Source organism: Anguilla rostrata, chromosome 15 (assembly GCF_018555375.3).
Source record: "Anguilla rostrata isolate EN2019 chromosome 15, ASM1855537v3, whole genome shotgun sequence".
Classification (NCBI taxonomy): domain Eukaryota; kingdom Metazoa; phylum Chordata; class Actinopteri; order Anguilliformes; family Anguillidae; genus Anguilla; species Anguilla rostrata.
In genome coordinates this window covers 28,753,118-28,776,190 of record NC_057947.1, presented here as the reverse complement: position 1 = coordinate 28,776,190, position 23,073 = coordinate 28,753,118, and the positions used below count along the sequence as shown (strand labels likewise).

At 44.9% G+C, this 23,073-nt stretch overlaps 1 protein-coding gene across 4 annotated transcripts; it reads right to left on the bottom strand.

Annotated features, from left to right (window-relative positions):
- Positions 1 to 833: 833 nt before the first annotated feature.
- Positions 834 to 21,279, bottom strand: LOC135240357 (ubiquitin-protein ligase E3A). Of its 4 annotated transcripts, none has more exons than XM_064309732.1 (11): positions 21,225 to 21,279; positions 16,755 to 16,799; positions 12,493 to 12,806; positions 9,942 to 11,191; positions 6,586 to 6,730; positions 6,173 to 6,378; positions 5,848 to 6,012; positions 5,237 to 5,392; positions 5,071 to 5,144; positions 3,909 to 4,052; positions 834 to 2,617 (listed from the first exon to the last, which is right to left on the bottom strand). In XM_064309732.1, coding segments are annotated over exons 2-11 (2,577 nt in total). In that variant the 5' UTR covers positions 16,757 to 16,799; positions 21,225 to 21,279; the 3' UTR covers positions 834 to 2,496. The 4 variants fall into 4 exon arrangements, with proteins under 4 accessions (XP_064165802.1, XP_064165800.1, XP_064165801.1 ...); XM_064309730.1 differs by lacking the exon at positions 21,225 to 21,279 and adding an exon at positions 20,567 to 21,096; XM_064309731.1 differs by lacking the exon at positions 21,225 to 21,279 and adding an exon at positions 20,726 to 21,096.
- Positions 21,280 to 23,073: the final 1,794 nt, after the last annotated feature.

The window sequence follows — 23,073 nt, the reverse complement described above, 5'->3', positions numbered from 1 at the left end:
ACAGACAGACCACACAAAGGCATGCAGGGGGGCCCCTGTGATCACTCAGTGATGAATTTCCATGAAAGCTTCAGATCACAGGAACACACCCCTGTAACACAGAGGGGAGGCTTGGGAAAGGCTTTCCTCCTGATTTACCCGGGTGCACGCACCACCTCAGCTCCTGCGAGGGTGCCAGATCTCCCCTGCACCTCCTCCCGTGGGCCTCCCTCATAAAAGCCCCTCCGGGCCCTCCACTGAATCAACATTAACGCGTCCCGAAGGGCAGGATGAAAAAATGCAGTCACTTTTATTTAGCATCATGATTACACACCACGCTTTCACCGTTTCCTTTTTTTAATAACTCTTCCCCAACCCCCCCCCCTCACTTCCTCCCCCGAGAACAACTTTTCTCAGATGAACCTACAGACAAATTTAACCGCTTCCCTCAGGCTGAGCTGCTGCTCAAATGTCACGTTTTCGATTCGCCGGGCTCAGGCTGGGACTCCTTGGGGCAGTGCACCATCAGCAGCTCCACAGCCACGGGGTGCATGAGATTAAAACAGCACAGTCCAAACACACCAACAAAGAGAAATGAAAGTGAATCCCACAGCGCGACCAACGTTGCGGGGGGGGGGGAGCACGTTGGGTCATTTTCTGAATGCGTGAGTATAGTGGTATAATCCAATGTGGGGGGTGGGGGGAGGTATATAGTGGTACAATCCAATTTGTTTGCCAGTCTCCCTCACAGACACATAACAGCATCTTGGTCAGAACACGGAGTAACTGTAACTGTTAACTGGGGAAAACAGCCACTAAAATATTAAAACAAACGACACAGCTCAATGCACTACTGTAGATGGCATTTCACCATTGGCTTTCAAAATATTTAATATCTACAGTCCTAAAAAAAGACATTCCTTATTAAATCTTTCCAAAAAAAAGCATGAGTTAAGTTTTGCCGTCTGAACTGTAGAAAGACAAACACCTTTTCTTAACAATTCAAAATATATGCGGGTCAAAGCTTTGGAAGCCAATTCTCTCAGCACAAGACACCTTCAATGCAAATCAAGCAGTAGGACACCAGCCAAACATAGCAGCAAAGGTTGCCAAAACGGTGTCTTTCCGTTGCAGCTGTGTGATAAATGGAGATCCCTTGAGAAACACAGTGAATATATATATATATATATATATTCTGGCAGCCTTCGTCTCAAACTCAAATTGGCACGTAGCGCTGTCCTCTCCTAAAACAGTAATTTCACATGTATGGGCAACTGGAGATTCAAACGACATTTTAAGGTCTGAGAGAGGGCACGTTTTCGAAAATGAACCGCAGGAAAGGTGAGTGCAGTTATACCTACCAAGCATATCATTTCAACAGCCCTTGTGGGAGAGATATATTTTGGCGGTACATCTAAACAACAACACTTCACCTAATTTTTTTTGACCCCTGGGTGCCTTTAAATAAATCACTGCTGGTAAACAAGGAAGACTTCCGATTGATGTTTGCAAAAAAAAGAAAAAAGAAAAAAAAAACCATTATGGTAACAGGCAGTAAATAGTACACTTCACTAACATTCTGAATTTTCTTAAGTGCACTTTCACACGCAAGACAACAACACATCAATCTCTTCACTCTGCGACTCCTGCAGTAGGGCTGAAAACACATCTTTTTTTTCCCCCTCTGGAGAGAAGGACAGAAGAACACACCCTCTTACAGAAGTCCTCTCATTCCCTTTAGCAAACAGGAACCGTAAAAGGCCAAAATGACCACGCGGAACTTTTTTTTTTCCGTGGTCAGTCAGTGGCGGCTGTGCGCGAGACCAGGGAGGAGTGAATGGCGGTGAAGGTGCGTTTGGCGGACTCCCTTCCCCCATCGCTCACTGGCTCTGTGGGAGATCGGTGGAACTTCTGACAGCAGCATTTTTAAACAAGCTGGGTTACCTGGGACAGAGCTGCCTGCCTCAGAGAGAGCTGGAGACTACTAGGTTACATTCCCCACCGCATGCCCCCCCCCTCCCCTATTCCATTTCTTTTCCTTACAAATACTGTCTTTGTCCTATCGTCTGTCCCCGCCCCTCCCGCACCCCACACAAAAAAAGATGTTAAAAAGTGAGCTCCAGGGACATCGAAAGAACTGCTCTGATTTAACCCGTAAAATAAATAGCAAAGAAAAAAAATCTCTCTGTACAGACAAAAAGGGGGGGAGGGGATATGTAACAAAGTCAGAAGCGAAGGGACCCCCCCCCCAAAAAAAAAAAAAAAAAAACAAAGTGTTTGATCATAGGTGAGTTCAATGTGGTTCCAAGCAGGTCGCGGCTAGAACCGTTTACACGGCCGGTGGGGGGGGGGGGGGGCTGGGGGCGCGCGGGGGGGTACACGAGGCTGTCGGAGCTCCACTGCTCACACTCTTCCCTTCCTTTATCTTTCCCCCGCCACTCTCATCTTGATGTTGTTGTTGGTTTCTCTCCTCCTGTTTCCGTGGTCTGCAGCGTGCGGTCTCTGTGCTTCCCCAGCTCACAGCATGCCGAACCCTTTGGCGTAAGTGATGGCTTTGAGCAGTCTCTCCCTCAGCTTCTCCCTGCTGGCGTACTCCGGGAGCAGGAGCACGTTGAAGCAGGTGTGAGACGTGGGCAACCTGCCGGTGAGGGGGGGGATCACACGGAGAGGACGTTGCAGGTTAGCAGCTATGCACCACTTAAGTTAGGGAGCTCTAACTCCGGTCCTGCAGGGCCGTAGTGCCTGCAGGTTTAACTCCAGTCCTGCAGGGCCGCAGTGTCTGCAAGTGTGTGGTGCACTGTGCTTTTGTACCAAGCCCCTGATTGGCTAAAGAGTCCAGACACCCTTGACTTGAGTTAAACCTGCAGGCACAGCCGCGTTCCAGGGCTGGAGTTAAACCTGCAAAGGCTGTGGCCCTAGAGGTCTGGAGTTAAACCTGCAGGCACTGCGGCCCTTCAGAGGTCTGGAGTTAAACCTGCAGGTACTATGGCCCTCCAGGTACAAAGTTAAACCTGCAGACACTGCAGCCCACCAGGACTGGAGTTTAACCTGCAGACAATACAGCCCTCCAGAACAGATATCAATGCTTTCAAGTGCTCATGTAGGCTGCACATCAGGGCCCTCTTTAATCGACTTGGCCAGTCGATTAGTGCGCTAACTGCATGCATACTCAGTTCCACACCAATTTAGTCATTTATCAAGTTTTACCTTGATGAGGACAAAAAGCGTACTTCTAGGCTAACTTCAAGCCATGTACGTGCATGCCTACTGGCTGAAAAGTGGTACTGCATGCAACAGACACATTTTATTCTCCTGCTAAATCAAAATAGTCGTCATTGCTTGTACGCGCAGTAATTATTCAAAGGTCTTTAAATGCACCAGCTTGTTTCTACAAGCAGCAGGACATTAACAAATACCAACCAATCAGCAAACAAGAGCCTCAATGTCCCACAATCATAAATAAATAATAGTTATGTACCACTTACAGAAGGCTTCACAAATTGAACATTTACAACGAGAGCCTGAGGTGAAAGAACATAATGCATTCTATAAAATAAGCGCATCAGCACAGCACAAATAATTTTGCAAGGTAATATGATGATGCATAGTCATTATATGATATGGTAATATGATCCCACCAACAATTTAAACCACGGAAACCTAGCCCTCGAACCCACATCCGGGCTTCGTTATCTTTTCTCCCAGGTAATCAGTTGAACAATTAAAGCTACTGACTCCCAGGTAAAGGGAGGGTGGAGAACCAGCAGTACATGGCCCCAGAAGGGGGGCTCCATTATTTGAGTAGCAGGGATTTAAACCAACGACCATCTGATTCAGGACCTAGTACTCCATCAGCCAGGACACGCACCACGTTAAGCACGTCCTCTCCCTCCCACCCGCGCGCGGGCGTGTCCTGTCCCGGGGCTCACCTGTCCGTGTCCGGGCCGTTCTTCGCGATGATCATCTTCAGCTTGCCCAGCCCCCCCACCGGGGCTCGGTCTGTGCCTGTGGTGAACTGCAGGAACAGCCTCTTCTGCTCCTCCCCAAAGGAGTGCACCGTTTCCCAGAAGTCCCTGAGCGGGCAAGAAGACCGCTTATCATCATCATCATCACCATCATCATCATCATCGTCCATCATCACCATCGTCATCATCATCCTTTCCTCCAATCACAGTGCTTTCAGCAGTGTTTTCCATGCTTGTAACCAGTCATCTACTTTATCCTTTCAATCAGTCCCACAGCTGATTTGTTAGAACAACAATGGAAGCAACAATAATAAATATTGCGTTATACATAATGTATAGGTAGATTATGTCTTTCTTACTGAACTGAATTCAATTTACACAATAGCTAGCGAACGGTCTGTAGTACACGAGTAATAAAGATCACACTGTCTAGCAGTGAGCTCTGCTGCAGTCACACTGCAGGGGATTTCCTAAACCTGGGACTTCGACAGCGCAGTCAGTAACAAAGAGAAATATCAGTGCCAGCACTTCACTGCCAAAGAGAACCGCTTTGATGTCAAAGCCATTCTGTAAACTGTCTGGTGATTGTGATAATTTGATTCAATTTGGGCCCTCATTTCCATGAATCATTAATCAAAGCAAGCACACAGATTCACTCGCTTGTACCTGTTCTCTACGCTTGGGTTGGTGTGGGGAGGGGGCACGAATGAATATGACTGATACTAAAGGGAAAATGTCACGCCCTCAACACAGCAGCAGCCCCAACGCTGCAGCTCCTGCCTTCAAGGGACAGAGAACATTCCAGAAAAAGATGTCACCAAATCAAAGGACAAAAAAATGTAAAAATATTTGTTTTTAGTAGCATCAGGAATCTCCCATGTTTTTTCTTTCCACTGGGTAGCTTATTTATTTATTTATTTGTTTATTTATCTGTTTATAACTTCAACTGCCAGATTTTAGGGGAGTTCAAACATGGTCTTGCCTAACTTTTCATAGTTCCTGTTTTTCTGCAAAGCGTCTTGGGAAATTGTCAGTAAAAAGAGTCACTCAAAAAAAACCAAACTGAAGTGATTCTCCTCTGTGTCAGTGGCTCTGCACCTTCAGACCGATCACATGACCTCCTTACTTGATGATGCGCGAGTCTTTGCTGTAGCCGCCATCGTACTCCGTCGTTTCTTCAAGTGCCAGGAAGTCTAGATTCTGGGTTGGGGGAAAACGAGCAAAGGGCATAAGAATGGGAAAAGCTCACGCGTGAAAAACGCTGAAACCGACCAACGTTTCTGGGGCCTTACCCTGCTTCCACAGATAAGCAGCTCAATTTCCTCGGGCCGAAATAAATACTTTAAAGGCGACTCGTTTGTGACCATGTGAAAGCCTCTTCTGAACGCCTTGAACTGCTTTTCCACGCTTTTATTCAGCATGTAGTCCGCATACTGAGCAACAAACTCCTGCAAGGCAGAAACAAAACGAGCGTTTAGCCATTAGTAAAAACGAGCTCATCGACAACAGCGATCCAGGCCTTTGTTCTTTTCAGTGTCCTGATTAAATTCATCCTGAAACGATCCCCAAACACCTTTAACAAATGGTACGATTTACAGCCATTTTGATAGGAATGCTCTGCTCTCACACTTTGCCCACCTACGCATTTAAATCTTCAGCTTATGGCAATGAGATCCTCTTAACCGAAACATTCCCTCATAAATCCTTCACGAGGTTATCGCTCCTCAGCCGGGGCTGTGTCACAAATCAATATAATTGGAAAGCACAGGGGCAAACTGTAAACTGCGATTCAAAAGAACTGAAGGGAATTATTATAACCACAAGGCAGTATAACCCACTTCCCACCCTGAGGTCCGTGGCGTTTCCTGAGCGGGCGAGGAACGCGGAGAGAAGAGCGGCTCACCTTCCTGTTCTCGTTGGTGACGGGTATTTTGTCGCCGTTCTCCCTCAGGTCGTACATGAGGGGGTTCCCGAACAGGTCGGTCTGGGAGATCTGAAAGCTGATCATCATGTCCTCCTCCACGCTGCCCTCGTAGTCCAGCAGCTCTCTCAGACTCTGGTACAGGACCTGGAGAGGACCCGGGGAGTCAAACACTCTGCGTTTTCCCTACACGGACAAAACGTTCCTGGAGAAACCGCAGCCTTGCTAAATAAATGCATGCAGGAGTACGGCAGGATACAATACATTTTAGCACACAAATTCCCGCTCGGACCCACTGTAAATGTACCGGATGGGAATCTGCGAGGTCGCGGAAAGTTCCCTTCTTGCCCAACAGCTTGCGGTAGACGACCATGGGAAAGTGCACGTCCAGGATGCAGTTGTTATAAATAGCCAGGCCCAGGACGATGCCGATGAGAGTGAACTGGCCCTCCGTCTCCAAAGACGACGGGTTATACCAGAACAGCTTAGTGGCCTCGTCGTATGTGAACATTCCTGCAAAACAGACGACAGTCCGATATCCTTAAAACGTCCAGAGCACCGGCAGCTTCAAAACAACAGCTCTTCAGACGGGAGAAACAAATAAAACAGACAGCATATTTATATTATTATAAATAATAATATTTAACTTTGAGCATAACAATAGCTGCTGACTGAAAAATGACGAATGACGAATATGGCTGATATCTGCATGGTTCTCACCGATGTCAGGGTTGAAGATCTCCTCCACTACGAGCTGAAAGAACTCTTTGGAAACTCCACCTTCATCAACGCCTTGCTCTCCCTCAAACTCCACGTACAGCTGCTTCTTCAAGTCTGCAGGGTTCTCCATGGCAATCATCTCCAGCTGCAACAGGGCAACGCAAAATTCACAATTACCATGCGCTCAACCAAAAACAAACCCAACAAAACCGCACCAGCAGGAGCCAATTCATGTCCCACGCTTGTTTGGACATTCCCTGGTCAGAATTCTTCATCTCCAGAGCTAGCTGGTTCTGCAGCTCTAAACAGATGGAAATTTCCAGAAAAGGTTTGAGCAAAATAATGATCCATTTTAACGGCTAGTTGCAAGGAGTGAATACAGAAACTGTGAATCTCCAGGAACATGGTTGGATAACATAAATCTAAAGTATGGGCACGAGATGATTTTATATCGTCACTGGTACAAAATATGATATACATTCTCATGCAAACCATGGAAATTGTTCTTCAAACTTTTCTAAAACCCTGCTATGTGCCTTCTTGGCAAATATCACTTCTGTATAAGTATATCTGAAACTAACACTAATGTTCTCTATCACTGTTAACTCCTTCTGGGTTAAGAGCGAGATTGCAATGTAATATTGTAATGGATATGACTGCTAGCCAGGTGCATGCTAACCAGTGTCGCTTGCTTTGAAAAGCCTCTATTAGCCAGTAACGATATTTCAATTAACGGCGATGGATTTTCTCTCAATATCGAAGCAGCACTGCAGTAAAACCACACAGCCTATCCCCCCGAAGGGTTAACTTTTTTTTTTAGTTTTTTTTTTTTAAATCCACATCACCATTACATTTTTATCGTACAGGTTATATAAAGTGATGCATTCTGTCCAGTTCAGCATCGCATGTAATCTTCCATCCGAGAAGCCGTGTGAGTCAGACAGCCATAAATCAGAGGCCGGGGCCGGGGCCGGGGCCAGGGCCAGGGCCGGCCCTCAGACCGCTCAGGCCTTGGGCGCGCAGCAGAACGCTGGGCTGGAGCATGAAAGGCTTGGGCGGTGGAAAGCTTCGCTCCTCCCGCTGACGAGGGGGGTGTCCTTGGCACTGACGCACACGGCGGCACTGCCCTCTCTTTAGAGGGTTTAACGCACCGCTGTAAATAAAGCTTTTTTTAGCACGGTGTTGACTGTCAGCGGGCGCGCATTCGTCCTGCAGAAATTAGACTCTTCATAACTGGATCTTGTGTGAGGAGTTTTCCTGACTGGATTGCCTCTCGATTACAAGACGAGAGTGGATTTTACCTTCTCAGCCCGACACCCCATAACGTTATTTTGACCCCAATGGTTGCTTGCTGCTAACCGTGTCATTAAATGCTTTTGTGACAGTATGATAGCTTATTTGTGTTTCAAGCTAAAGTTGTCCTTAAATTGAAATATAAATAGAACTCCAAAATAAAATTTATTTACTCATCATTCACTCCTAGCATGATGACAGGAAAGCAGCCTAAAGCAGCTCAAGGGTACGGCTTCTACAAGGACACTCCTTTCACAGCGTGTAGAGAGAATAAGCCCTGGCAATAAAAGCAGGTATACAGACAATAATAGAGTAACAGTGCGGGACGGACTTAAGGGGACATGTGATCCTACAGCTGTCAAAGCAGTCAACGGAACATTACCCAAACAGCCACAAACAAAGCCTTTTCATATTTCATCCACAACGCTCACCGAAACCGGATTTAAATTCTGACCGAAAAAAGCTTTCCCGGAAAGAAACTGTCAACCATAGGGGCAGGTGTTGCACTGTTGGGCAGGTTCTGTGTTGAGAGTTGGTACCCTCCACCCAAGACATGGGACTAACTGTGAAACAGGGTTTACATGTCAAACGGATCATGTGACTTGCACTGGGGATCGAGGTTTATTCTCCAGAAGCAATCGTCAGGACAAAGACCAAAAGCATTTTGCAGGAGGAAAAGCTACTATGACGACCAAGACAGCTCTTACTGTCCAAATAATTAACGGGCTTAAAAACATCAACCATCAACAATGTCAAAAGGTTACTGCAAGCACTGCAGAGAAAATTCTGAAAAAGTAAATCATACAAAAATACAGGGTAAAGTTATTTTAGCTACACTTATGATTCAGCAGTCTCAACAAACTGATTTGTGCACTGTTGACCACATTAGTAGTCGTTATGTTAAACGTTCATGCTTTGGACATTACGAATACAAACCAGCTAAGGTTCTATATATTATCGGTTACGGCCATTGCAATATGCTGCAGAGCTGAAACAAGCCTCACCAGTGTTTCCCCTGCACAGGGGCGCCAATGCTGAAGTTCTGGCACCGCTGCTAGAATGTTCTATTTTTTTAAAGCTATGCTTAGAGGCAAATGGGTCCCTTGGCTCAGAATAACTTCCTTGAAACAAACAAGTAAAGCTGTGGCCAATATTATCTCGCAAAACATTTTCTGACCATCAGAAGAACATTCATCTTCTGCCGTATTTTTCATACTCAGCAATGGAATTGGCGTAAACAGTCAAGCTCAACTTCCGCTTTTTTTGCTTTTAAGGCAACTTGTAATAGGCTGTGACGTCTTCGGTTGCAGTTGGCCGTTTCAGGGCGTGATGTGGGAGGCTCTTGAGGTGTTGTGCGCTACCCAAACTTATCTGTACTAAGTGGTAAACAAGCGAGCAGTGGATGACTGACTCTTTGGTACGCGTGAACGATATGCTGGCATAAACATCCGTCAATCGGCTGTAGTAGAGTTCCAAGAATCAGCGTGTGTGTGTGAGCATGTGAGCGTGTGCGTGCGCATGCAACACTGAGACGCACCATAAACCTGAGAACCCTCACGAAACCCAAGCACCATTTCAGTAAAAAATCCCAGGAGAAACACTGCTTAGACTTAATGCCTAGCATACGCTACAGGGTTTCAGTTAAGATTTGGCAGTTTTCAAGATCTTAAGAAAATCCTGAGAAAATCCCCAGTCTCTGGATGTTTGCTGCGCACCTGTTTCCGATGGTGGTTTAAAGTGAGATGGTCAGACTCAATCACAGCTCGTGAGAATATCAAACGGATTAGATTTGATCATAAGTCTTTAGCCATGGCTTGAGTAGTGTGTGACCACAGCCTGTGACTATGCATGTGGTGTGAGCGTTTCTAGGGTGGAAATACCGGTGATTTTAATAAGAGACAGTCATTAAATGTGAAATGCTCTCAGTTGTTAGGAGTCTGAAAGTCGAGTAGTGCACACAAGCCATAATCGGCCTCGCGTCCGCAGCATATCCAAACGCGGTTCGGGATTTTAAACGTAACCACCTCGTATGATTCTAAACGTAACCACCTCGCGTGACTCACCCGGACGAGGGCGTCGTCGATGATGTGGTCCCGGCGCACCTTGAGCCGCAGGTAGGGGTTGAGCTGCTGGCCCTGGACCAGGCTGTAGAGCACGGTGATGCGCCGCTCGCTGTACATCCGGATGCGGTTGTCGTAGTACAGACCCAGGTTCTTGGTGACGGCGTTGAGGATGAAGGGGCAGGTCATGAAGGAGAACTTGTTCTCCGTCTCCACCTTGAAGAAGGTGTAGTCCTTGTCCATCTCCAGCACGTCGTTGAGCGGCTCGTTGACGAACTCCTCGAAGGGGATGAGCGGCCGCCGGCAGTCGGTGGTCTTGACGCCCAGCTCCGTCTCCAGCGGGTCCACGCGGGGGCCCTTCTTGTTCCGCCGCTCCTCCCCGAGCAGCTCCTGCAGCGTCAGCTCGCTGGACTCCGGGATGGGCTCCTCGTCCTCCTCCTCGTTGTGCTCCGTGTCCAGGTCCCCGCCCAGGACGTTTGCATAGTAGACGATTTTCAGGCACCGGGTGGCCGCCACCACGGCGTCGTCGTCGTTGACCAGGTTGCGGCCGCTGAACTCGTTGCTGATCACCTTGTAGGTGATGAGCTGCTGGAAGGTCTCGGTCATGCGGCGCACCTGCTCGGCGCTGTAGCGCGACCACAGGCGCGCCAGCTTGGCCAGCGCCGGCAGCGGCAGCTTGCTCATGGCCTTGCAGAACAGCGGCAGGGCGATCTCCAGGTACTCGGGGCTGTGCAGGTTGCTGTTCTCCATGACGATGACGAACAGGTTCAGGTAGTTGGGGTCCCGCGAGTACACGTTGTGGTAGGTCAGGTCGCACTCCACGTTGGGCGACAGGTACACCAGCGCGTTGAGGAAGGCGGCCTCCACCTTCTCGTTGGACAGCAGTTTGTCGTAGACCCTCCGCACCGCCTCCACGTCCACCGACACCTCGTCGGGCCCCAGCTTTGGGACGTTGTTGTCCCCCTGTGTGGCGCCCTCTGCTGTCCTGGAGGAGGAGGCCTCGGAATCCTCCTCCATGGCGGTGGCGGAGTCAGCGGCCTTCTCCTTCTCGTCCTCGTCCTTGTCCTCGTCCTTGGCCTGGAGGGACTTGAGCTCCTCCTTGGTGTGCTGCTTGGCCTTCCGGAAGCTCTGGACCAGGCCCTCGGCGCTGGAGAAGACCCGACCAATCACGCGGATCAGAGGGGAGTAGTCCTCCTTCTCCCCGCACATGTCCAGAATCTCATACACCTTCTCCTCTGTCAGGAAATTCAGATCTGCGAAAATAAAACGTTAGAGGAAATAATCGTATTAGGCAACACAGAGGAAGGCTGTTACCCCACTGGAAAGCTATTAGTTATGCCAATAAGGGTGCCAGAAAAAAGATACATATTTAAATAAAAATGAGATCTTTCCCGTTATGGATCACATTACATTCTTAGGACACCCATTTGTGTTAGCAGGCTTTGTCTTCTGCACATTTCAGATAAAACATGAATCTCCACCCCAGCAATACTACAGTAAATTCACTCCTAAACCGCTACTAAACCAGAAGGGGAAGCGCACCGTAGTTCACCGAACACTTCCCTGGACTCTATATCACTAGTCATTACAGCAACCATTCCAAAGCTGCCTTTTACTCCAGCGGCTCAACCGCAAAACCTTTCACACATGAAAGAGCCGGCGTGGGTGTCCAGCGCTAGAACTGCGCACATGACTAACGCTTCCTACCTGAGCGGGGGCGATATACGGATCTTCCCCCGCAGGAAGCTGGAGTGCAAAGCACAGCCAAATAGACTTTTATTACAGTGCCGCCGGATCATGGATTCGAAAAACAGTAAAAAAATGTTCACTGTGGAAAAAAGGAGGAGGAGAGATAATGGAGCGCTACAGGAGCAGGGGGATATAAAGTCACTGCAGCAGCTGCGATATCAGGCAGGAGTGCTTTACGACCCGCGGGAAGCAGGCCGCGTATATCAGAATCAGTACCGCGGCTGCACCATTCCAAAGCATTAAAGCACAACCTGCTTCATGCCGCATATCTCTTGCAGTGCGCCAGATTTCTGTGTAGGTTTTACTGTGCCAAATGTATCTACACGTCCACTGTCTAACCCGCTTATTCCTGGTCAGGGTTGCGGGTGGGGGGTGCCAGAGCCTATCCTAGCAGCATGCACTGGGTGAGAGGCAGGAATATACCTGGGACATGCTCCCCATCCATTGCAGGGTAGTGCCAAATGTATGAACGGTTTAAAAGAACACAAAATGCAGTGAGCTGCCTTAGACTCGACACAGACCACAGTCCACACCCACCAAAAGAACTCAAACTCCATTAGTCAAAAACATGAATGAATTTTAAGCTCCAGTAGTCAACATCATGCCACAGAGTCCATCTTCGTACACGCTAAACACAAACAGTTCTCCCAATTACGGCTTACGATTCAATAATAATCACTACAGCCTTCTGGACTTCTCCATGAAGCTTTCAGGCAACAAACACAAAAACCTTAATTTCACACTAATGGATGGAACACTAAAGAACAGCCGTGCAGGACGCCGGAACGGGGGGGTGGGGCCAAACCTTTGAAGTCGTCCCGGGCGGGGTGCGGGTCCTTGCGGCTCATCTCCCTGTCGCTGCAGGCCGAGTTGCGGCGGGGTCCCGCGGCGCTGTTCTCTAGGTAAGCGGAGCCGGCTCCTTTCTTAGAGGGGTGGGGATCACAGAGTTTGGTGTTAATCTTATAGAGCTCGAGGGCCTTGACGGCGGCCGCGTTGTTATCCATGCGACGGAAGCCGGCCCGGGACGCACAGAACTCATTCGTGCAGGACTCGCTGCCGCAGCCCTCGGTTAGCTGGTGGTAGTAGCGCTCTATTAGATGCTTTGCAGCCGCTCGCTTCCTGTGGCAGACGGTCGGGACAGGAAGCACAGGGATTAGTACGGCCTTTCGGACAGGTAGCCCCCCCGTCAGAACGCCACCACTTCATTGCTCCGTGACCCTCTTTTCTTGAGGGTGAATAGGAGGGGGGGTGTGGGGAAATAAACAGCATATACTGATAAATTTCATTTCATTTTAGCATACAGTGCACATAATATGGGGCATTGGACAAGCCAACAGTCGGGCCTAAAACCACAATGTGCAGATTGACTTCATCATCAATTTCTCTCAAAGTTTGCAGAGACTTTTTATGGAGCCCAAGCTGTAGACAAACCACAAATAAACAATTATGAGCAACATATGATGGGCAACATAATGTCTTTATGACACACGAGGTGGCATAATTAATAAATACTCATTTTTTTAAAAACCTATCTTGATTTTAAGGTTAGGCAAGATCCCTCATATGAGGTATGGGGGCCTTCTCCCCCAGACAATCCCATATTTTTGACTGTTACACATTTTACATTGTTCACATATACAATTAAAATAATTTTTCAAAGTATGCAACAACCACCAAATTTCATAATTCAGAGGTTCAAGTCAAAGCCAAGATTAATTACTCATAAGTTAAATAATTACAGTCACTCTAAATTAATGAAAAAACAAAGCCAAAAACATATTTATACATTATAGTAAACCAAATGTATGAAGAACAACCAATTTTGTAGTTTCCACTGTTTATCTCACATTCTTGGTTTAAAAGTTAAACCAATGTCAAGGAAAATAAAAAAAGCAAACTGCCATTGCCCAATTAACCAAACAGTAAGCGATGGAGAGAAAAATAACACACTGAAATGAACACTGAAATTCAAATAGATGGATCAGTTGTCTAATGTAAACACATTTTTGTTTTTGAAACACATTAGTAAAGGAAGCAATGAAGTCATCAGAGAGAAACTCACAGAGGAAGCAGGCGGATCATTAGTAAAGCATTAAGATAAAGGTTAGCGTAGCAGGGAGGGACGACACGTCTACATGCTCTCAGCTCCTGCTTAAAGCACCGTCTCTGTCCATCGGGTCTTTCTGATGGAAGCTGATGCTGCAATTACCTCTTCATTTGCCTGAATGTGGCGGACTGCAGTACTGTACGACCTCCGCAGCTATGAATTCAATAGTCTTAACCATACACTGGGATGGGACACCTCAATAAAAATTGCTTTTAAAATCTCAAACCCACTGATAATAGTAACATTCCAGAACGATACCCCCTAACCCTTTTATTTCTGTACATATGCTCGCAGTATGACCATAAAATATGAGTCAGCTTCACAAAGTGCACGCACAAGCACTACTCAAGTACCTTGCACCAACTGATCTTTATTTTAAAATGGTACATACCGGCTACATTTTTTCCAAAATACTATTTATGTAACAATATTATGAATAAGATATACAAGATATAGATTACGGCTAAGAGTGTACATGTAAATAAAGTAGATGCCTTCTAAAAATAAAGTTTAGCAGTTACTAATTCCTCCGCCACTCTCAGTGAGAGATAAGCTGACACAGTGCAGATGCAGACCTGGAGATATTCACACTTTTTTATGCATACTTCCCCCACCCTCCATCTCAATGATTTCAGGGCCAAGATCACGGTGTTCCATATTTGTTCTCAGGACTTCGAATAGCTCTGGTTTTAAGGCCAAAACCGCACTGTGGTCATGTGACAGACAGGCTATGCTTTTACAGTCTAGCAGAACATGGAAAATAATTTAACTATGGTGGAACCCGATTGTAAAACTGGCTTAAAATTGACATTCGAATTTGCAGTTCCTAGACGAACAGAATGCATTTGAAATAAAATCAATGAATCCTCTTGCTTAGGATCAGACTTCACAGTACAAATAGGTAGACTGGATGCACCACTTCTTGTAATCAATTTCAAAATCTGAAATGCAACTCGTCAATTCTTGTTTCTGAACTACAGTCTTAGAATCCTGAACTTTTGATTTTGTCACAATTTGTCATTTTGTTTTCTTGCTGAAAGCGCGGCAGTCTTGCTTGTGAGGAGTTGATTTTATTTCTGAATGAAACAGACCTACATTTATGAAAAGATAATTACAAGCTTTAGCTCATCTTGTGGTACTGAAGGCACTGGTACAGCGCAGGGCGGTGTGGAATATTATTGCACGGTTGTACCTCTAATGGCACTCCAGGCGCAGCTGAAATAAATATTTCATGCTTGTGCGGTTTTGCAGAATTCCCACAAGCCACACTGAGCTTGAAAATGACATTTCCAGGCACGCCGTGATGTGTGAGCACCGGGGAAAACGCAGATACACGCAACGCTGCTCGCAGGCCGAAGAGAGAGGGGGCCAGGGGTCCGTGTGTGGGGGGAAAAACGAATAATTCTGCCATATTTCTCAGGATGTACGCTTTACGTCCGGAGGGCTGCAGCCGAGCTCTCGGATCCCTGACGCACGGAGAGGAAGCCCTTCCGCCCAGAGCCGATCGGCGGGAGAGAACCGCGAGACAGGTCCCATTCGCTCCCCACAGGAATCAATAGCCCGGCTATTGATTTAACCCGGAGGCAGCGGCGGCGGCAGCAGCAGCAGCAGCAGGATCTGTGATGACAGCGAGAGAGCAGCGCTATCGAGCGCTAATGCAGAGAGTGACATCACACCCCCGCTGCCCTGCTGCTCGCCAGCAGGCCTTCTGCTCCCTCAGCCGCCAAACACAAACACCACTGCGACTTTTATAGTCTGCCTGCTATACGCACAAGCAAATGACTGTGATTCTAATATTCTGCCTGCTATACGCACTCGCAAATGACTGTAACTTTCATATTCTGCCTGCTATACACACAAGTAAATGTGGAGGATGCTGCTCCCAAGCACTCATGCAATTTGGAGAGTTTTTTTAAAAGACTCTTTTTTAAATAATCGACAAAACCACTGTAGTGGGTCCTTTTACTGACTTCTTGTATAGTTCCCAATAACAAAAACATATTCCTTTAGACCTGGAAACGTGTTTAAATCCATTTTTTCAACCAACCCTGTTCTTGGCGATCTACCATCCGGAAGGTTTTCATTATAACCCTAACGAAGCACACCTCATTAAACAGCTACAGATCTTGTTGAGCTGCTAATTAGCAGAGTCATGTGTGCCAAATTATGGTCGAAATGAAAACCTACAGGTTGGCAGAACTCCAGGATTACCACTGTTACAGAGAGTAGAAAATAGAATAATACTGTACATACGGGGAAAATTGTATGCTCAAACTGTAGACTAATAATAGTCATCTCAACCTCGTTACTTATTTCAGTGTATCATTTTTACCAGCAGAACAACAAGCAAAGCTATACAGACACTCCAAAGCTCTCTAGACTCATGCTCTCTGCTTAATAGTAAAGTTGAAATATTTTGTTATACAAATATCGAGTGGACATTTTTACTTCTGAAGTTAACGTCTGCGCTCATCGTCCTGCAAGAAAGTGGAAACTCGCCTGCATTCGTGTGATCATATTAAATGGGGAAGCTTCAGCATCTGTGCCACGATCGACCAATAAGGGCAGCCAGATATTGGTCATCGATATTGGCCCCAGAACTTCCAAATTGTGGACTGTGACTGATTCATTTTTAAAGGCTTGTTAACTTCTCAGGGTTATATGTCACCAGTAGAGATAAACATATACAGCAGCAAACCATTCCAACTGACACACTCGGATTACTCAATTCTGGAAAACTGCTTTCTATTATTGAACCGTGAAAGAAATACAATTAGATAATTATACATTAAAATGCTTCTGATAGCCATGACACACACGTTAGTTTATCAGTATAACGCTGGAATGAAAATCGCAAGACAAAACTGGCAAAGATTTCAGATGTTAAGTCGGCAAATGTAGGTGAAGGAATGTGACAGACAGGGCAGAAACGAGGCCCAGGCCCAGTGCTTTCCACTTACATTCGGCCTGCTTGAGGGTTTTCAGCGTCAGACTCCTCTAGTGATCTGCGAAACAAGGGGAAAGCAATCGACACCGATTACTGAGGAGCCAGAAGAGAGAACGCAGAGACAAACAGGATACTGCTGCAGAGACTTTGGTGCAACACAAATAAAATTTGTGAGGTTTGAAGAGACTCAAAAGTTGCTGGGCAACTAGGGGTCTGTGGAATAAGCACACTAGTGAAATCAGCTTTCAAAAAGACATCACCCTATATGTTACAATTAAAGCGCATATTTAAGTGTGTGTGTACACACATACACACACACACACAAAGTATTAGCAGAAAAAAAGAAAAACCATAGATAGAGAAGAATTACATTAATATAAGCACATTTACTGAATAACAAACCAAAGTATTTGTTTGGTATTGTTTTTCAATTTCTACCGACAATAATGCACAAAGATGAGTTGTACTTAAAAATAATCTTTAGACACGACTTTCCTCAAAATAACCTCCTTTGGGTTTAATTACAATTCTAAAAATTGTTGGAAGTCTATCTAATCATTTTGCAAATGGGGTGGGAAGGAGGCGGAGGGGTAGTTAAATTGAGTGACATCTCATCTACCTTAAGTTTTTTTAAACCATAGGTAGCCCAATAGCATTAGCTTTTAGTGCAAGTAAAACAGGCACTAAAGCTGTGAGGAAAATGGCATAGAAAGAGCATTAGGCTTCGATGTGCGAAGCCAAGCTAAAATATTGCGGCAAGGTTATACCCAATGAGAAATTGCTAAAAAGCTCAAGATTTCCTTGTGCAGTGCTCAGTACACTCAGAAGTGCAAGATCAGGTCTACCTGCACCAGCCAAGTACATGGAATCACTGCTTGGTGAACATTCAGCACACACTTCGGATATGCATTCTTGTTCACAGAGATTTGATTCTAAGAATATGACTGAATCAAAATGATAAATAATGGGGGAAAGCCTAATAAGTACATAGGGCTTTGGCTTAATATTTGCATTCATGTGGCAGACAATCGTGCATCTGCAATAAAATGCAATCCTTCAATTTCTGCATGTTCTTTGAGGAAAATGTTTCCCATTCTTATTCCAATGTCCTTGATCCTAATATTACACATAACATGGCTATAAAATTACTCACACTTGGCTTGATGTAAAGGTGAAAATATTGCCTACGTATGGAAACAGTCAATAAGTTACAACCAGATAAACTCAATCAAATCAATCAAATTTTATTTATATAGCGTATTTTACAAACTGATAATTACTACACTGCGGTTCTTGACTCATTAAGTAAACGTTCTACGTCATCCTCATTATCAAGTATGCTAATCAAGTTATTCCAAACAGCTTCTATTCGGAGCAAGCCACCTCCTCGCGAGAAGATATTAGGTTAACTGTTACAATAATGTCCAAAAATCAACCGCAAACATTTAAGCATTTAAAACACTGCTCTGCGTCTTGAGCCGGGCACCCACCGCACGCGTATCGGCCACGAGCGCACTACGCGCGTATTACGCGCGTAACTGAAGCGTAGTTGAAGTACTGTTATTACAACGGCAGCGGGCGACGTCGTCTCCACCAGATGCGAACGCGTCGCGTACCGGCTGCGAAGCTCGCGCGACACAAGCGAACTGAAGCGTAGTTTTTCGCTTCTGTTCTATTTTTTCGGCTTGTCGCGCGTCACGTTGGCCTGTTTATACACAGAAATATGCTCTAAAATGCTAAGTATACATGCTCTGATTTATATTTCATCCTTATATTACTGGGGGTGTGTCCCTAGTTACCTCCCAGATATTTTTTAAGCAGTTAAAAAAATACAAGCCTTTTCGTTTTGTAAAAATACATAAATAAATAACTGGAACCTGGGGAAAAGGCAAACTTAGTTTCGCTGTCTTATTTTGCGGAGGGGGTGGGGTAAATTTGAAAATACACCACAGAAAATCGTAGCCTATTGAATGACGTAGAAGTGAATGCACCGAGCAGCGGTTTGTTAGCTCGAGTGTTGGAAGGTAGTTTTTAACCAACCATTGCTCAGCCTATTTGACTTTTCCGATGTCTTCGTTCGCCGTGCTTTCAAAAAGGGCTTGTTAATAAAAATCAGACAATCCACAGAGCTTTAAAAAAAATCAGATTATTTAGTGGTCTTGCCGATGAAAATGCACCTATTTTATAAATGAAGTTGTAAGCAAGCCTTTATTGCACTTGTACTTCAAAGCTTCCGGTGTTCATGGCGTTGTGGTGTTCATATCCCTTCAAGATTAAACTGTTACTGTCTTTTTCATGATTAGCTGATTTTACTAAATCTGATCCTATAAATGTTTTGACGTGAATGACAAGACAACACGGGAATTCCCAATGGTTGATTACGGATTATTTATTATTATTATGATCATTACATATTCTTCATGAAATTGGCACGCTTGTTAACCAAGCAAATAAATTAATACAGTTTGAGATTGATTGTTATGCAGGCTACGTTGCGATTTAAGTTTATGGTGATTCTTGAAAGCGTTTACTTTCTCACGCATTTACGAGTTAACGAAATATTACCAAATTAACAAACTGAAAAAGGTCTCTCACCAAAGTATTCACTTAACCCATAATCAACAGTCCTGAACAAACGTGAAATACACGATGTAATCCCACTGCAGACTGCGAGAGCTATTAGGAATATATAACTTTTACGCAAGCCTTTTTTGCGCGACACAAACGGAACCAGTGGAGACACCCTACGCGTCGCGCCGTGCTGCTTCGCCGTGCTGCTTACGCGACGCTTACGCGACGCGTGCGGTGGGTGCCCGGCGTCAGTCTGAGTAATGTTACTTCAGCCTTGAAAAAACAGCACGCATCATAAGGACACCGTTAGCTAGATGACTAACATTAAACAACTAGCAAAAGCAAGTTAGCTACCGATTAGTGAATTTTCCCTGCGGGACCTTGCAGAAGGAACAATGCGTTTTAAGGCAAATCTATTTAAGTAAGAAAATTGCAGTCAAATAAGTATGCAATGCTTAAGTGCTATCTAACATTATCACTGAGCAAAATGCATGCTGGTGCAGGTACACCCAACCAAGAAAACTTCACAAATCATCCCTTATCAATGCCTCCACTTGACAGGATTAGATTTAACTTAGGCGGGAAAAGCCACCTTAAATTCAAGTAAGGAAATCCACTCACGTCTCCCTCAAATGGAGTACGAACATTAGTTGAACAGAAGAGTCGGACTCGGGGAAACTAACGTTAAATACCACCCAAATATTACCAGTTAACGCTTGCTAACTGTCTTGAGTACGCGTTGTGACTGACAGACCCAGAGTGACAGTGCATGTTAACCATTTATATGCACTTTACTGCAGGACAACGGCATAATTTCCAGTCAATGGTGTAAGTTTTGGGTGATGGCTACAAGACCATACAATTAGTTACCCAGCAGACAACCACGGCTGCAAATCTAGCTTTCTACACATTTCGTACATAAATCACACTTTCTGGCCTAATGCTAGCATTTGCTAGCTACATTGCTAATTTAGCTAGCTAGCAATCAACTGTACAACTGTCAACGGAACCAAGGGAACAGTGCATAAACGGCATCACACTAACATTGTGATAAAGCAGAATACAAGGGACAAATTTCACAGAGGGACCGGGTGTTTACAACAACCAGCTGCAGAATACAGAATAAATACGGACGATTTTTAGATTTGGAACAGCTAACTTGCGAGCTAGCCGCTTGCAACCGGTAGACTCCCTGCCTTTCTTGCTCGCTTGTTTCCCAGAAATCCCCGACGCTCTCCCAAACCCCTTACCGACCTGTCTATAGCTCCTGCGGGGTTGGATTCGGCCTGTGGTGGCGCACACTCACAGTCCTGCTTCTCGGCGGAATTCATACGAGACTTTCTCTCTCAGTTGTGCGTGAGCGTGTGTATTCTGTGGGTGTGCAAGTCCCTCTCAACACGAATTCGCCAATACTTGTTATTGCTGCAGGTGCGTTCCGGGTTGTTTTCTGGCTTTGGCTGGGAGCAGGTGTTTCATTTCGGGCCTGTTCCACTCGGTGTTTTCCATAAAATAATCTCTGCCATCTTGGTTTCAGAGGGCTTGCTGTGCACAAGGGGACCTATCCCAGCATGCAGCATTCCTGTGACTGACTGCTTGGTTCATAAAATCATTCTTCCTTCTTAATAGTGAGACAAATTAGCAGAATGTGGATCATCAAGGAGAGCTCTGATGGGAGCACCCAGAGTAAAAGTTGAGGCTACACTAATAGATTACTACTTCTTCCAAACTGACTAGCTAGGACTGCCTTCATGTCGATATTGCATTGCCTTCCTAAACAGGTTCGGCAAGCTGGCAAGCTACGTACATGGATTTGGCTTGTAGCTATCTAGCCTAGAATTAGACGTTACTTGCAAATGAATTTAGGGGAAATACTATTATATGTGGAATCAGCCATTACACGGCGACAACTCACCCCCTGCGAGTCTTGTGCTAAGATAGCCTGGCAATCTGCCAATGTTTCAAAAATGGTAAAAGGATGGTAGGTGAAAGGGAATATGGGAAGTGTCGTTTTTTCGTTAGTTATATTTATTACAAGACATAATCAAAACATTCCCCCATTGCCCCTAAGATAACAAAACAAATGACTAAAAAACAAATCTCAGTTCTGAATGAAAAGCGGTTCAACGAGAATTTTAATACTGTCTATACAGGTATCTATATATAAGCATGATGTATACCACAACGTATATATGCTGTATTTTACACGTGTAAATAGTTTAAATAGTGGGCAGTTTGTTCATTTTATTGAAATATTAAATGGAAATGAACTCTAAATGGCCAAGGAAAAATTGTCTCTCTGTAGTGCCAGTTCTCACCACCAGATGTCAGACTTGAGGTCATAAACATTGTCTCGTGATTCATTGCTTATTATTTTTACTTTACTGGCATTTAGCAGAGGCTCTTTATCCAGTGGGACTTACTGTGTAAACACAAGTGCAATGATCTGGGACTGAAGTGCAATAATTTCTTAGACGGTGAAAGTACAGTTCCAAGAGAGACAGAAAGTGCAGACTGGATCAGCACTATATCAACTCCTCTATTGAGCACAATGTTAGCAAACATTATTTTTTTGTTTTCATTCAAGGTGGGAGAAGACCAGAGTCTTAACCAGAAACTGGTTGAGAAGATGGTGAGGAATGGATGGATTCTTCTGATGTTGTAGAGGAAGAATCTGCATGCCAGGCTCACCACCACATTGTTAAGTTTATCCTCTGTCACCGCTCCAAGGTTTTTGGCGCTAGAAGCCCACAGATTTTCAAGGTATGCGGTGTGTGCATTCCGGTAGTGATACGAGCACATGCATCCAGTGTTTGTTATAACAAGGTGAAATGGTTTTTCTTTTGATGTTGTATGTCAAAACCTTTGCAAATCAGAGATGCCTTCTTTCAACAATTAAGTATAATGTCAGCAAACCTACAGCACCAACCAAAAGAGACAACTATGGAAAAATACACTTAGAGAACATCAAGTAGTCATGATCATTGAAATAATAACTTTGATTTAATGTTCTGTTTGTGCAATCCGACATTCTACTGTTAAAAAACTGAACGCCTAATCAAATGAAAATAAAATATAAATTAAAATGGTCAGTGCCAAAGGTAGACTAGCAGTGTCACACTTTGGATTCAAGCCCACAGGTCCAGAGTACAGAGTGTTTCCCCTACAGCATTCAAGGTGCCATAAAAGCAGTCACATGTAATTTAACCATGTTGTGTTTGTTAGCTTATTTGAATTGTGAAGCAGGAATGTAATGGTTGACTCAAATAAAAAGATTTGCCCTGAGAAAAATATTAGTATCTTGCTTGTGAATGAAAATAGCCTGAGGTAAATATTGTATAACATTTTACTCCAAATGTCTTTGGGTCTCTTATTGAAGGAACTGCAAAACAAAATCACAGTAGAACTCTCTATCTCAGTATTTCATCAATTCAAGTAAAGCAATTTAATGAACACTGAAAGAGGGAGACTGGTGATTTACAGCTCCGTTGAGACACTTCATCGAACAGCTATCAAACAAGCAAATCATTTACACCTAAAATGTACATAACAACCAGTATAAAGAGAAAATAATGGTGTGTGACTGTATTGACTCAGAGACATTGAAGGCCAGTAACGGGGTTAGGCCTCTAGGTGAAGTCTGCATTTTGGAGGACAGAAATGTCACAGATGTCAGTGTCACAGATTATACAAAGTGGTACACTTGTAATGTGTTTTTATTTTATACATAATTCAATGTTCAGGAAAGCGCAGCGTTAAGAGGA

Coding starts and splice junctions, on each gene's coding strand:
- LOC135240357 (XM_064309730.1), bottom strand. CDS start 20,643: ATGAATTCCGCCGAGAAGCAGGACTGTGAGTGTGCGCCACCACAGGCC. Junction 12,807..16,754: donor AACCCTCAAGCAGGCCGAAT/GTAAGTGGAAAG, acceptor CGTCTGCCACAG/GAAGCGAGCGGCTGCAAAGC. Junction 5,145..5,236: donor TGCTTATCTGTGGAAGCAGG/GTAAGGCCCCAG, acceptor CCCCCAACCCAG/AATCTAGACTTCCTGGCACT.